This window comes from Gambusia affinis, linkage group LG06 (genome assembly GCF_019740435.1).
Source record: "Gambusia affinis linkage group LG06, SWU_Gaff_1.0, whole genome shotgun sequence".
In the NCBI taxonomy this organism is placed as follows: domain Eukaryota; kingdom Metazoa; phylum Chordata; class Actinopteri; order Cyprinodontiformes; family Poeciliidae; genus Gambusia; species Gambusia affinis.
In genome coordinates this window covers 28,526,985-28,541,835 of record NC_057873.1, presented here as the reverse complement: position 1 = coordinate 28,541,835, position 14,851 = coordinate 28,526,985, and the positions used below count along the sequence as shown (strand labels likewise).

At 40.1% G+C, this 14,851-nt stretch overlaps 1 protein-coding gene across 8 annotated transcripts in view; it reads left to right on the top strand.

Moving 5' to 3' along the window:
* The window catches only part of robo2 (roundabout, axon guidance receptor, homolog 2 (Drosophila)), a 395,718-nt gene that overhangs the window by 326,110 nt on the left and 54,757 nt on the right, over positions 1-14,851 (top strand). For 7 of the 8 annotated variants that reach the window (XM_044118464.1, XM_044118461.1, XM_044118466.1 and 4 more), the window contains 7 exons: positions 2,194-2,365; positions 6,415-6,620; positions 8,239-8,320; positions 9,315-9,480; positions 9,750-9,916; positions 10,966-11,087; positions 14,009-14,240. In XM_044118464.1, the coding sequence (XP_043974399.1) occupies positions 2,194-2,365; positions 6,415-6,620; positions 8,239-8,320; positions 9,315-9,480; positions 9,750-9,916; positions 10,966-11,087; positions 14,009-14,240 (1,147 nt within the window). Of the gene's footprint in view, positions 1-599; positions 1,095-2,193; positions 2,366-6,414; positions 6,621-8,238; positions 8,321-9,314; positions 9,481-9,749; positions 9,917-10,965; positions 11,088-14,008; positions 14,241-14,851 lie in introns of those variants that run through there. The other variant, XM_044118467.1, reaches the window with a different exon arrangement.

Below are 14,851 nucleotides of genomic sequence, written 5' to 3'. Positions count from 1 at the left end.
GTTGTTTTTTTTTGTTTGTTTGATTTTTTTCAACTAATCAAATAATAATTGGATAGCAAAAGTGGCTTAGTGGGCAATTATTATTTTTCAATTTTCTTTTTACGAATTTGAACCTAATTCAAATTAAGGGGCACAGCTTTGAAATTAAAGTACACTATGAAATGGAAGGAAAAACAACCATAGTTTTATTTATTTTTTTATAAATAAAAATCCTAAAAGGTACATTCGACCTCTTTTACTCTGTTGCTCCTAATTTGAAAGCAGGACAGCCAGTTGTCTAAAGTCAGTCAAAAGTCGACTGGATTAGAATTAGACACCACACTTCTTAGTTTTATTTAGAGAGAAATTTCAAAACCATGGATTCCTCTCCTTGCCCTCTACCATCACGCTCTACCTTTGATTGGACCCAATGCACTGAAGTTTGCTGTTGCACTGTGAAAAAATGGGGGGAATGTCCAAGCGGTGTCTGTATCCTGTAAAGCGCCGTGTCATTAACACTGATTTGTTTGGATTCCCTCCACTGTTTGTACAAGTGCTCCCTCTGTTCATCACGCCGTGGCTCAAAGTGCTCCATCTCTCATCAGCATCTCCACTAAAGACACAAAGTCGCGCCTTTGTTCCACGGAGCAGCCAAACGACAGCAAACCCGGCGGAGCTGTAATCGCTTTTCCGTGAACCTGAACTGATAAGAGCGATCCGATCCCTCTCTCCAGCAGATAAGCTGATTCAAATACCTGGGTGTCCTCTCGACGGTCAACAACGGCGCCAATTAGGAGCGCGTCGGGACTTGTCGATGAGCCGCAGATGCGACTCGGCTCGCGCCATGCAGTCAGTCAACGCCGACAATTACAAAACTGTTATCTTAGAGGCTGAATCAAGTTGCAAGTTCGCACAGAGATCTGGAGTGACACTCGCGCACCTGTGGGCGACCTAAGTCGGCGTCACACGTCACCGGAACCGGGAACTTAAGATTGCTGATACGTCACTCTGAGATCAAACCGAACGCACCGCAAGCAGCCTTCTTAGACACGCTGATGCACGTCTTCCCCATCTGTTTGTCAACACGTCCGCTAACTCACCGCCGAGATACAAAGGTATCTGCTCAGAGAGCAAATTAAGGATAATTAAAACGCAGCGTTTTCTACACACTCCAGGATAATGGAGTTCACGAGCGCTTAAGGTGGAGACGGCTAAGTTAAACAAACATCGTTTGTTACAATGATGTGATTAGGTATAATTAAATCTAGTTTAAACAGGCACAAATACGGCTTAATTTTTATTATCTTCCTGCTTAACATTTGGAGAATGAAATTATAGTCATATTTCAATGCTGACTGAGCAAAAGTGATAATAATGCTCATTATGGTGGTGGTGGATATGATTCAACTTCCCAGATTTTTTTAAAACTTTTTTTTTCCAATAAAGTCAACTTGACTTTACTGGGAAAGCACTTTACTTAGTTCACACGTAGTTATATATATATAAAAGTGTTTTGGCTTTGCGCTGCACTGCCACCTACGGGTTTGGCATGTATAAAGCAATGCTGAGGGGTGAATTTGTGTGGGCTTATATGGACTAAAATGTTTCCGAAACCAAAAATGTGCAGCAATATTTTTGAGACAGTAGGTTGTAGATATTCATTTGCATAAGGCCTGAGGAAACTACAACCTGACTGGTGAACAATATTGTTTTTCTCAGAGAAGTGCATGCTTCAGAGAATTCAAACTCTTGTAAAGCTGAAAGGAGGTTCAGAAACGTGTTTCTTTTTTTGGGTGTGTGTGCAACACAGCACAGTAATAGCAGCAATTCTTGTTTCCTTTGCCAGGTGTTATAAAATGAATTGATTTTCCTTTACCTTTGTGGGATGTGGGGTGGGAACTATTCTACAATCTAGTTAAAGCAGAGAGAAGAGAAGTCATAAAGCCATCAAGCACAAAAATCTTTTACTAGCATACCTCAGGAAAACACATTGCAAAGTGTCGACACGTTTTGCGGTTTGAGGTTGGTTAGCCAACTGGGAGATGAAATTGCTCATACCCTCGCTGTAACACTTTAATCTCTTTGTTTGGAAGTGGGCACGGTCTCCTCTGTGTTTGTTCGTGCCTCGTGGATGGCTGATTTTTGCAATTTGTCCGAGGCGCACCGCGTTTGTGTTCTCTCTAATTGGCTGTTTGTTTCCCCTCTTTCCTCCAGATTCTGCTGTTCCCCAACCAGCCCCAGCAGCCCAACAGTCGCTTTTCCGTGTCGCCCGGCGGAGAGCTCACCATCTCATCTGTGCAGCGAGCAGATGCCGGCTACTACATTTGCCAGGCTCTGACCGTTGCGGGCAGCATCCTCGCTAAGGCTCAACTGGAGGTCACAGATGGTGAGAGGTGGAAGGGGAGGGGAGAGAAAGACTGACGGTTGACTTCCCCCCATCCTGCACTCCAGCACCGACACACACCGTAGAAACGCTGAAAATGTGTCGATCAATTAAACCAGATGTTTGCTTGATTCTAAGGAAGGAGGGGAAAAAAAATCAGCTGTTTTCTTTGGTTTCCTAGAGAATTTGACCTCAAACAACTTTGAAAGTATGCAGCACAAACACAAACAGTTATCATTGTCGCTGGCGCAGAAATAAGTGAGAAAAACCACGAAATTTAATTAAAATTCTCTCTTTTTTTTTTCTTTTTTTCTTTAGAAATAAAGCATTGCCCTTGAGTTCCTTTGAGCTCCCTGTTCAGCATTTGTGCGAGGCAGAAATATGTGTATGTGGGAGTTAGCGAAGGACAGGCAGACAGAGAGATTAAGTGAGTGAATGACAATAGCTTTCCTTGGAATGAATCATGTGGGCCTTGCTTAGCGTGGGAGCCTCTAAGCTGCTCAGCTGCTGTGATGGCAAGACAGACGAGTATCCGCTTGCCTGCTGAAGTACCTGCTTGCAGAAAGATTAAATGCGGAGCGATGGCTCCCTTTTAAGCATTTTTTGGTGTTACAGGTTGTAGGTTTGAAATATTTCTAATTGTGAAATCGTGTATTTAGGATCACTTTTCCAAGAGTATCTAAGATAAAGTTCAGCAAAAAAATTTTGGTACCCGTAAAAGTGCTTGTTGGTTTCATCCTATTGAAGATTGATATTTTTATTTCGCTTAAAAACCTTGCTTGTTTTTAATAATGGTAGAGAGTGTTATTTTGTTTGATCATTATTTTATCATTGCCGTAAAAGTTATGATTGAATATAAATATCCTGTTTGCTTAATGAAATTTTCTATTAAATGTTTTTGAGTTACGATTTCCAGCAAGCTTTACTTTTAATTATAAGGTATTTTATAAATTACATTGAGTAAAAAGTATTTAGAAACTATTTATTCATCTACAATAACTATATGAAGAAATTGAATTAATTTGAGTTACATTTAATTCCCTTTTGGGATCAATGAAATATTTTTGGATTTTGAATCATTTTGCTAGGTAGAACATTTTTTATTAATTTGCTTTTGAAATTAAACACTTGATTTGTTTTTGTTTTGTCAGGAGGGGTGGGGCGTTTGTTTATTTGTTGCAAATATTACTAAAATTATACTACTGGAGTTAAATATTTGTTTATATTTTGCTGTTCTTTTTTTTTTTTTCTCTTCTCCCAAAACATGGTGGGGAAATATTTGTTTTTATTTAATTTATCATTTTCTTTTCTTTAAAAAAAAAAAACTTTTTTTTTCTTCCGACACATATTGGGGAATATGAAATGATGGCGATGCAGGTCTGAGATAAGACGAGAGAAAGGAGGACGGAGTCGAGAAGGGCCAGGCTGAGGTCACGGCCACACCTGCCGCACTCTTTGTGTGATTTACTGCCCTGAGTCCCGCCAGCAGTCTGTGGAGTTCAAGGATATCTGTAATGAGAAATTCCTGATCCAGAGACCCAAGGCCAAGTTGAGCTTTGCCTCCTCCTTTTGTCACCCCTACATGCCATCAGCACCGCAGTCTGAGGGATCACATTTCATGACAGAGCTTGGTTGTCTGTTTTCTGAGATGCTTCTGTTCAAACGATTTAACTCTTTTACCATCTTCGCTCATTTTACACTCACAACAGAGTCGTGAAAGCAACATTCTGTTAGAAAGTGTGAAATGTTTAGCAGAGAAATGAAAAAAAAAGGGTTTAGTTATGCATCTTTGTTTCATTAGGGAACTCTCTTGTCTTTGTAGAAATAATTTAAAGTACAAGACAGTCGCCGACTATTATAATGTGCTTACATTTGCACTGCTGCTTCTGATTCATTTAATTAGATTTGCCCTTAAAACAAATATCGGAAATTAATGTGGTGCACTTGGCTCGTGGTGGATAATCTATCTAGCTCCTGCACATTTTTCCCCACTACAATGTCTTGGGTGACCCCAAGCGAAGGGCCCCGACTATAACAGCTCAAAACTGAATTACCTTGAATCACTTCCTTTTGTCAGGTGGAAGTGTGAAAGAGAAAATAGGGTTTGGAAGTGCCGGTGTGATAATGTGTTGAAAGGTTACTGAGGTAGACTTGGTAATTAGCCCCTGCAGGTCTGACATCATTAATCCATACTTTCTAATTAATGTAGGTTCTGTGATGCCACAGGGACTCCACATTATTCAAGTCTAAATTATCAACTGTCTCTGTGCTTTGGTGCAAATTCTGTTGGAGATCGCCACTATTTCATTGAATGGACCCACAGGCCTTTTTTTTTTTTTCCTTTCTAGCACATCTTAGCAAATTAAGCTGCCTGTGCAAATAGAGTTCAAAGTATTAGCTTTCACCTAAAGTGGAAATTCAACAAAAATTTTAAACAAAGGATGCTACTCATTTTATTTAGTACAGATTCATACAACGACTTGAAAGATGTTTTATTTGAATTTTGTGCACTAGATAGACAGAATTGTTCTTATCTGTGAAGTGAAAGGAAAATCACTTCTTTATACTTAGACATCTTATAAATAAAAATTTGAATTGTACAGTACTTGAATTTCGTCCCCTATACGTACACACTAAATACAATCCATTACAATACACCAACCCATAGTTCAGGTGAGAATATTAATCAACAAGATAACCTTTAGTGGTGCACAGTGGTGGACACCACTAACTACAAAGTTGGTTGTGCTACCCAATATCACTAAGCATAAACATTAGCTCAGCTAACGCTAAAGCGCTACAGCAACATAGTTTTTACCAGAAGCTAGCGATAGCATTAGATTCAACCATGTTAATACTCAGCATGTCAAAGACACAACATGTGCTGCAACATAATATATCAGTCTAAACGGCGTCAAATTTGTTTTTCCACTGTTAACTTGGTTACACTTCAGAAAGTGAGTCTATGGAACAGGTCTTTTCTTCAAGGTTTCCATTTTATAGTTGTCGAATATTGAAGAGCTTTAGTATAAACATTTAGCTACCTGAAGACATAGCTAGGTCAGTAACCATAACTTCAACAGAGATTTAAAACTTAATTCAACTGGTTGGGGGACTGGTTTATTGAACAGCCAAGTAAATTAGCTCTTGAAAATTTGTATGGAGAAAACAATTTAGGGGAAGCTAATTGTGCTGTTAGTGCATTAGCAGATTAGAAGGGCAGGATGGAAGCTACTGTTGAACAACAACTATAGGATATCTGATTAGGAGTTTACCCCCAAACGATGTAGTGGACACGGCAAAAATGTGAATGAGGAACTGAAATGTAGCCTCTTAGCTGTAAGCTAAAATGTAATTTTGTAGGCTAAATGTAGCCTTTTAGTCTAGATCTAAAGGGCTATGAATCCACCATTCCCATGGTGAAACTTATTTGTAGTTGCTTGTATCTTGCTATGAGGATATTATTTTTCATCAGTATCATTGAAACCTTTTAAGAGTTTAGGAGGAGCTTGATCAATGCTTGGCTTCCAGTTGGTAGCAGCATTGGTGTAAGAATGGTGTGAAATCCAATCCTAAATCTGATTTGGAATCTGGGACAAGGCTGTACAATTAAAACTCACCTTTTCTTGTGTTCGACTTTGCACATGCTGAAGTATTTATCTGAGCCATATTGAGTCAATAAGGCGAGGCTAGCCTTACCACCTAAGTGTACCACAGCGTCTGGGGTAGTGTGTAAAAATAAGACTATCCCAGCAGTAAGTGGAAACGGATGCCATTGTTCTGCCACATCAATGAACTTAGAAAACCTTACTCAGCTTTTCTTTCCATAATTCTTGGAAACACAGCAATACTCATTGTTTTGTGGCACAATTTCTAGACTTGACTAAAAACAGTCCACTTTGTGACAGATAACCCACATGCTTCCGAGTCGAGTGTGTGGCACACAAAATGCGGTGAATCGGGTCATTTTATAGTTTCCATAAAAACCATTCAACCAGTATCAGTAAAGTCATGCCATGTTCTTGTTTTCTTTGTTTTTTTCATTGTCTAAGTTCTCACAGACAGACCCCCGCCTATCATCCGCCAAGGCCCGTCCAACCAGACCCTGGGGATGGACAGTGTTGCGCTGCTGAAGTGTCAGGCATCTGGAGACCCCATCCCCTCCGTCAGCTGGCTGAAGGACGGGGTCAGTCTACTGGGAAAGGACTCCCGCATGTCGCTCCAGGAGCTGGGCAGCCTGCAAATCAAAAACATCAAGGTAACAGATTCAGTCCTCTCTGCTTTTTCTGGAACATTATGGGTGCATTCACACAAGCCCTGGGTGGTCTGTTTAGCTGAACTCTTGTCAATTTGCCTTGAAAGTCCGGGTCATTTGGGGAGGTGCGACTGCACAGTCGAACTTTAATGCAGACCAGAAAAAGTGAAACCTGGTCCGCCTAAACATCTCAGTCTGGGTTCGATTAAAGTGAACTCTGGTGCTGTTCAGCTGCCCAAAACTGGGACAAAGCAAACCAAAAGAAAAAGCTCAAGTCTAACCAGACCAACCTTAAATGTTTGTGCCAACATGCTAAATGTACGGTGGTAAACCAACACTGAGCATTCCCCTAGTAGTAAAACAGGGTGGTGCCAGTGTCATACTGAGGGGATCCAGAAAACACAACTCTATTAGCTTCCTTCCTCTTGTTATGACATTGTGACAGTAATGTCAGCTCCAACTGCTAAATAAACTTTAAAATTTATGCATAAACAGCTCCACCCATTACTACGTCCATAAGCAGTGCGCTGCTGTGTTATGTCAACATTCTTCTTCTACTCATGCAGGTTGTTCTGGGATAGTTAACAGTTCACATACTATTGCAGTCGTAGTTAATTATTAGTATAAATAAGCACTCAGAAAAAAATCTAAATTGTGCATCAAGATCTGCTGTGTGAACTAATCAAAAGATTTGGATCTTTATCTGTGGTTTTCCTTCCTCTTTGCAAGTTTGCCAGCTGGCATTAGCTTGTCACATAAAATCCCAATAAAAGGTTGTGCTTGTAGCAGAAATACAAGAGGATTTGAATAGTTTAAGATGCATATGTCCTCTGACATTCAAATAATAATCTCTAGTCTTAAATCTTAAAAGTTGTCATGATATATTGATATGTTGTGGATGTTCGAGCTTGCAAATTCGATCAAAAAGGTCCGACATGATGTCCAGATGAATAGCTCGCATTGATATTGATAGCATCACTTAGAGGTGTGGAGACCTCGGCCGGGCTCAGCTGTGGATGGATGAATGGACTCCAGCTGTTTGAGTGAATATATATTCACTTACTGAAACATACACACACGTGGACGCACGAAGAGTATTTCCACTAGATTGAATTTAAGAGGCTCACATCTTCCTTCACCCACTCAGAGGCCTCAGCGGAATAGCCATTACACTTGACAAAGCTGCAGACCACTGACATGTTATTTAATAAATGGAGGGAAGGCACGGGGACAAAAAAAAAGCAAAAAACTGAAAACCAACAAACAAGCAAAGTTCCTGAGAGAGATGGAGAGGCATGCCAGCTGTCATGGGTCCAGGGGTTCCAGCAGCCCACTGTAAATTAATTAGCCCAGCTTTGTTGTGGTCAGAGGGGGGAAATGAGTAGGAGGTGGTGGGAAAGTGATGGAAAGGTGGTGAGTGGAAAATGGAATTCATTAGGAAATTAGCGTCAGCACTTTGAAATGACGGTCAGTTTGTCCAGCAGAGGGCTAGCTTGCGCAGCCTTCTCCGTGGTGTTCCATTGTCTTCAGTGGAAGTGTTACAGCAGGAGACTTTTCACTCTTAAGTGTGTGTTGGATCTGTGTGTCGGTGGTGTTGTTCTGAATCCTTCTTTCATGGCAGCTCTCAGACTCGGGGATCTACACGTGTGTGGCCACCAGCTCAAGCGGGGAAACGTCGTGGAGCGCTTTCTTGGAAGTCAAAGGTAAATCACATCCTCAGTAGCTGTTGTAACTTCTGGTCGGTTCCAGAGTCTTGTAATATGTAGAATGTCTTAAAATAAAATATTTCACATTTCTGTCATCCTGTAACATAATTTCACAGTAACAAATGTTTGGCTGTTCTCTAAAACTGAGATTTCTTTTTTTTTTTTTTTTTTTTGAGACCTTCCAATCGTTCTCACAGTGCATAATGAGAACTTCCACTCATTCTGCTAGTTTTATCACAGTTCCTGTTGTTTTTAACTTTTTAACTCTTTGCCATTTCCTGATTTACAATCCCACCTGCCTTACCTGATGGAGTTATTCTCTGGTCTCTTCATATTCATATCAAATACAGAAGCAGGAGGACATTGATTCTAATTTAAAAATAGAAAATTAAAGGTGAAAAAGTAAACTTTGTATTTAAAAAAATTTCCTTGTTGATTTTATAGAAATATCGTGGCGTTTCAAACAATCAGAGGTTGGTGATACGGACTTTGAATTTTATCGCAATATTTTGTGGTATTACTGTAAAAACGATAAAGATTATGATTAAACAAAACTATTTATTTAAAAAGTGTGATTTTTATCACTGAACTGCACACAGTAATTGTATTTAATCGTATTTTGGAGTTTACTGATATTTATTGATGCTCTTGTGGAACAAACAGCAGAGAAAATAGCAAAACTATCAGTTTTGGTTTTTTACTTACTATGAATAACTGAAATTTATTGTGACAACAATGAATCAAAAATCTTATCATGATAAATTATAAACCATACAATGAATGTCCAGCCCTACAAGCAGTTGTTTAGCAAATTTTCCCCCACTGAAAAAATTTAAAAGTTTGATTTTCTTAAGTTTGACAGTGTGATTTACTGTTACTATAGTATAATAACTGTGCATTTTAAAGCTTGTAATCCATCTATACAAGGTTGCCAATAAATCTGGAGTGTGGTAAAGTTAAACTTCTCTTCCATTTTGTCTCCTCTGAACAGAATCATCGGCAGTGATTGTCACAAAGAGCTATGATGAGAACGAGCTTCCAGGTCCTCCGTCTAAGCCCCAGGTCACCGACGTTACCAAGAACAGCGTGTCGTTGTCGTGGCAGCCCGGGATGACCGGAGCCTCTCCTGTCTCTTCCTTTGTCATCGAAGCTTTCAGGTTTGTTTACTGTCCAGGGCTCAGGTGGATTCTGAATCTTTGATTTTTCCTAAAGTTTTGACCCAACACCAAGTATCGGTAAGCGTATGCGGTCGTAAAAATGTACTTTTGTCCAGCAAACATCTGCTCTGAGCCAACACTGAGTCCGTTTGGAGCATGTGGGGAGTTTCAGTCTTTCTTGGGATTAGTGTCACATTTACAGACCTAGAGTATCGTAAGGAAACTGGACTGAAAAACCGTGTGAACTCATCTTTTCTCTCCTCTTACAGTCAGTCTGTGAGCAACAGCTGGCAAACCGTGGCGGACCACGTCAAGACCACCCAGTTCACCGTCAAAGGTCTCCGTCCCAACACCATCTACCTGTTCATGGTCCGAGCCGTCAACGGCCAAGGCTTGAGCGATCCGAGCCCAATGTCTGAACCTGTTAGAACACAAGGTATTCCACATTGGCATAAAAGAATCAATGTTTATCGATTGAATGCTAGTCACTTTTTTTAATGTTTTTTTTTCTCTTATTTTTATGAATCTGACTTCTATTTTATTACACGCTGCGGCTCCTTTCTCTTTCTAAAGAGCGACCCCTGTCATCCTCTCTCAGCAACTTTAGATGGCAGCGCCGAAGCATTGCAGAATGTTCCAGAGGTCAAATTCTTCAGCTGAGCTCAGCTCATTAAGGCTACACTTAAGCAATTATGTAAAATAAGCATGTCTACTTTTGGAAGGCCTAACAGCATTATCTCCTTCCACGCTTTGATAATCTTTATAGCGGTGGAAAATGACCATCTCCAAAGCCAGAGAGGATTTGATTACGTCCTGAGCAGACCGCAGTCTTCGGTGTGTAGAAAAAGTTTCCATTTAGAAGGAAAAAAAAACTGGAAAAGATAATAAAAGCACTCTTTATCCACACTCTGTCAAATAAACGCAAAAAAAAAAAAAAAGTTAATCCGATTTTCAGCGAATCGCCTGATATTTTCGAGGTGATACATGACGCCTTGTCTTCTCTGAACTCTTCCTGTCCGGGTGGATGGAGGTTCAGGACTGCGTCGCACTGTGTGCAGTTTTTCTTGTTTTCATTTTGAAATACAATTTCCTCCTGTGGGAGTTTTCCTCTGTGTGTCCGTAAATAACTCAAACCGGGGGTCACTTTTTTTCATTTTCTTTTTTTAACATTCTCATGATCTCATATAATAACGTTTTTATTTCTTTTAAAATAAAACACATGTGGGGAAGGAAACGAGCTGGAAAAGTGTGTCATAGTGTCCATTAATCTTCCATCTAATGCGTCCGAGGGTCACAAATTCTGAGTTCATTCGCCGCCGCCGTCTCTCAGTCAGAACAGAGAACGTGCAGAAAAGTCCCAGATAAATATTTCAAACCCGTTTTTTTTTTTTTTTTTTTTTCTTTTTTCTCCGTAGTGATAAAAAGCAGCTTCACTTTTCTCCCTTTTCCTCTCTCATTTTTTTATTTTTCAATTTCTTTCTCTAGATATAAGCCCCCCAGCCCAGGGAGTGGACCACAGGCATGTGCAGAAAGAGCTCGGAGAGGTCATAGTTCGCCTGCATAATCCCGTTGTCCTGAGTCCCACCACCATTCAGGTCACATGGACAGTAAGTGACTGATGACTACATCTGATTGCTGTTTAGCTTTTCTGACCCGCAGCATGTTTAAATGTTTAAAAATCAGAGATGCCATATGTGAAAAAATAGTGAGGTCACTGTGAAAGGCCTCAAAAGAATCCACCTGTTATTTACGTAGATATTTTCTGACTTTGTAAAACTCCCAATTGTAAAACTCTAAATTTTTAAGTATATCTTTTAGTGGAAAAATATATTTAAAACACTAAGACAAGCTTGTTTTTTTTGTCAGTGTCTGTTTTCAGCCTCCTGTTTTGGGAATAGAATTACTAAATTCTTAATTCAAATAAACATTTTCAGGTTTTAAGCTATTCATACTGTGCGGCACAAATTAAAACACAAACCCAGTGGAGCCTCATCAGGCTTATAGAATCGGTTTGGACTCCCTCAAGGTTTAGTTTTTAAATATTTAAGAACACTACAAAGTTCTTCTAGGTATGAAGTTATGATAGAGTTACACAGCGTTTATTCTTTTTTAATTTCCGTGTTTCCATTTAGCAGATTTATTTTCATGATTATGTTTGCTACTGCTGCAGTAGGAGTTAGCTCAGCCTCTGCTAAAGTAAGTGAAAGTCAAGACAAAGAAAAACTTTTGGTATTGGAGGTAAAAGGTTCCCAAGCCATTTGGAAGAGAAAGAGGCCCACAACATCACAGAACCTCCACCGTGCTTAATAATGGATATGGATATAAGTTTGTTTCAAGTCAAAACTACAGAAATTGTTGCAGAAACTCAATTTTAATTTTACTGGACCAAAGCACAATTCTTATTAAAGAGCCAGAGTTTATCAAGCATAAAATATAATAAAGGCTTGTGTAATTCTTTTTGTAGTTATTCTCTTTTAATGTGTCGACAAAATACTATCAGTAGATCTTATATAATTTCTACTGATTGTATTGGAGACTTGGTAGACCCAACTGTGGTGACTTGGTCTTGTTAAAAATTATATTTATATCTAAAGGAATCAGTTATCATAAGTAGCAATAAATAGAAATTATGAAAAGGTACAAGCAAACTAAAGTATAAATGAAAAGAAATGTCTCATTCACATGTATTTTATCTATTTCACATGTTCTCTTGTCTTCTCTCTTTTGAGAGAAACGGGCCTGTGTGACATTATATTTATACTTGATCACTTTGAGCAAATCAAAAGTATAAATTTCAGAAATTTGCTTCAGTTTTTCTTTAAAGGGACAACCTTTCTCTTCTGTTTACTTAATGTACTGAGAGGAAATGTTGGTTTTCTCAGTTTTTTTCAGTCAGATATTGAGGTTCCGGAGTAAAAGTCGGATTTATTCTGAAGCTTTCCTCGCTGCTTTAAAATGTGTGCCGACGGCTTCCTTATCTGCCTTTTATTGTTTCTCCATCTTCGGTTCTGCAGACGTCCGTCATAAAGCCAAGATTGTTGACATTAAAGATCCATCTTTGAAGCTTCTCCTGCAGGCGACCGTTTGTTTTATGTTGACGGGATTTTAAATTTTTTTTCTTTTTGTCAGCCCATTCCCTCCCGAATACAGCTTTTGAAATATTGTAATTGGCGACTTTAAAGTAACCAAACATCAAATGGGTGCAGAAATGGTTTCTTTAACCACAGAGAGCATCAAAAGAAATATCAGAGACACCTGGATGTTCATCAGTCCTCCATCTTCCCTCCCTAAAACAAAGCCTGACCTGATAGATTAAAATATCGCTAATGGTTGCGAAATCTGGTTTTGCTGCAGAGGTAATGCATTTATCTTTCTATATGCAAGGTCTGTCTGTGCTATGTGGGTTTGAGGGAATGAAAAGGAAAAAAGAAGCATCTCCTTCCTGGATGTGAGCAGTTTTTCTATTTTAATTGCCTGGTAATGAGGACAAAAATGCCGCTCGGATTCTTAGAGGCTGAGGTGTTCATTCGTTTATGTTGAGCACGGCGCCATAAATCACTCAGTTGCAGGTATTTACCTCACATCACTTAGCAGATGGGGTGGCGGTTAGCATTTTTAAACGAACAACATGAGCGTTTTTCCCACTGACATGTTTATTGACCCCTGCAGTAAGTCTCTCTCTCCCCCCAATCCCCTGCTTCCCGCCTCCAGAACTAGCTGCTAATTTAATGCTGAACCCTTTCGCTTTATGATTGTAACGTGAGGCTAACACCAAACCGTGGCGGCCTAAATTAATCAGGATTCTTTTTTTTTTTTTTTCAGGAAGCAGAGAAAACCGCTTTTTGTATTTCCAAATCATCCCATTAATAAGAGTCCAACACCAACAAGGTGGTGGGTGGAGGTGGAGGGGTGGAGATCCATTGTGCTGATTTACTCAGTCTGTGCTGGTGAAAAACAGCTGCTTAATATCCCACTTGAAAGCAGCGCTCACTTCCTCTACTGTTAACAAGCCATTACAGTGAGTTATGCGCTGGCTCCTCCCCTGCATAAATTCAGCTTTTTTTTTTTCTGTTTAACTAAGTGGCCCAACTTTTAAAGGGAAGCCCTCTTTGTTTTTTTTTGTTTTTTTTTTCTCATCACAGAGATCTTCTCTTAGTTTTTTGTTTTTTTTTTTAAGGGAAAATGTCTGCTAAAGACACCTCTGCTGTGCCCTCCCATTGGAACATCCATTTGTAGCTGCGTTCTTATAGTTGTGAGATGTGCTTTAAGGTGTCACCAGGTTTTATTTATTGTACGTACGAGAGACGCGTTGCGTCCTTTAAGGTGGAGCTGTTAGCGTGAGCTAATGTCAGGGTGGGTATAATTGAGCAGAGTGTTGCATGGCTGGTGATAAAAGCCCCATTAAATAAGTAACAGCTCCTAAAGTGGCATGCATGCAGCCTTGTAAAGCACGCTGCAGGAAAACACCACTTAGTCGCCTCCACATGCTTTCTTCCCAACCATAACCTTGGCTTTATTGCTTCCACAGGTGGACCGCCAGTCCCAGTTCATCCAGGGTTACCGGGTTCTGTACAGGCAGACGTCCGGCCTTCCTTCGCCGGGGGCGTGGCAGACCCAGGACGTGAAGGTGCCCTCGGAGCGCAGCGTCGTCCTGTCGTCACTGAAGAAGGGCATCGTTTATGAGATCAAGGTCCGGCCGTACTTCAACGAGTTTCAAGGCATGGACAGCGAATCGAAGACGGCGCGGACCACTGAGGAGGGTGAGACTCAGACAAATTGAGTTTATGGAGGCTAGTTGTTTGTGTTCTTCAGTTTTTTTTTATCATCATTTCAATGTGTATCTTTAAAGGCTTTTATAAAAAATATGCAGTGCCTACCAAATCTTTTTTTTTCATTCTGGATGTATAACCACCAACCTCCAATTTTGGCCTAATAGTCGTTCCCTCGACCTTTACCACTACGTAAACTGCATAAGAAGGGCTTTGTGCAGCTTGTTTTGTCTTGTCCACATTGAACTGGTCATCTTCACCCTGACCACACACTGCTTTTACTTTCTTCATCCTTTTTTATATTGTTGACTCACGATTGGCATTGCTGCTGCCAAACGTCCCATAATCCATTGCCCAGTATCCACACTTCACACTTCACAGTATTGGCAACTTCACACACCTCCTGCTACAAAGATGAGCTGTCACCCAGAGCTTAATTTATAGAGACTCTGACAAGGCCATAGCACAGCGTGGTAAAAATCACTCACGAAGGGGCAACGAGGGCCTTTGTTTGGATGAATTTACTGTTTTGACCTTTGCAGGGAGGAAAACTGTGTGCATCAATACCATGGTAGCCTTTGGGTTTAATGACTTGAGTTAGC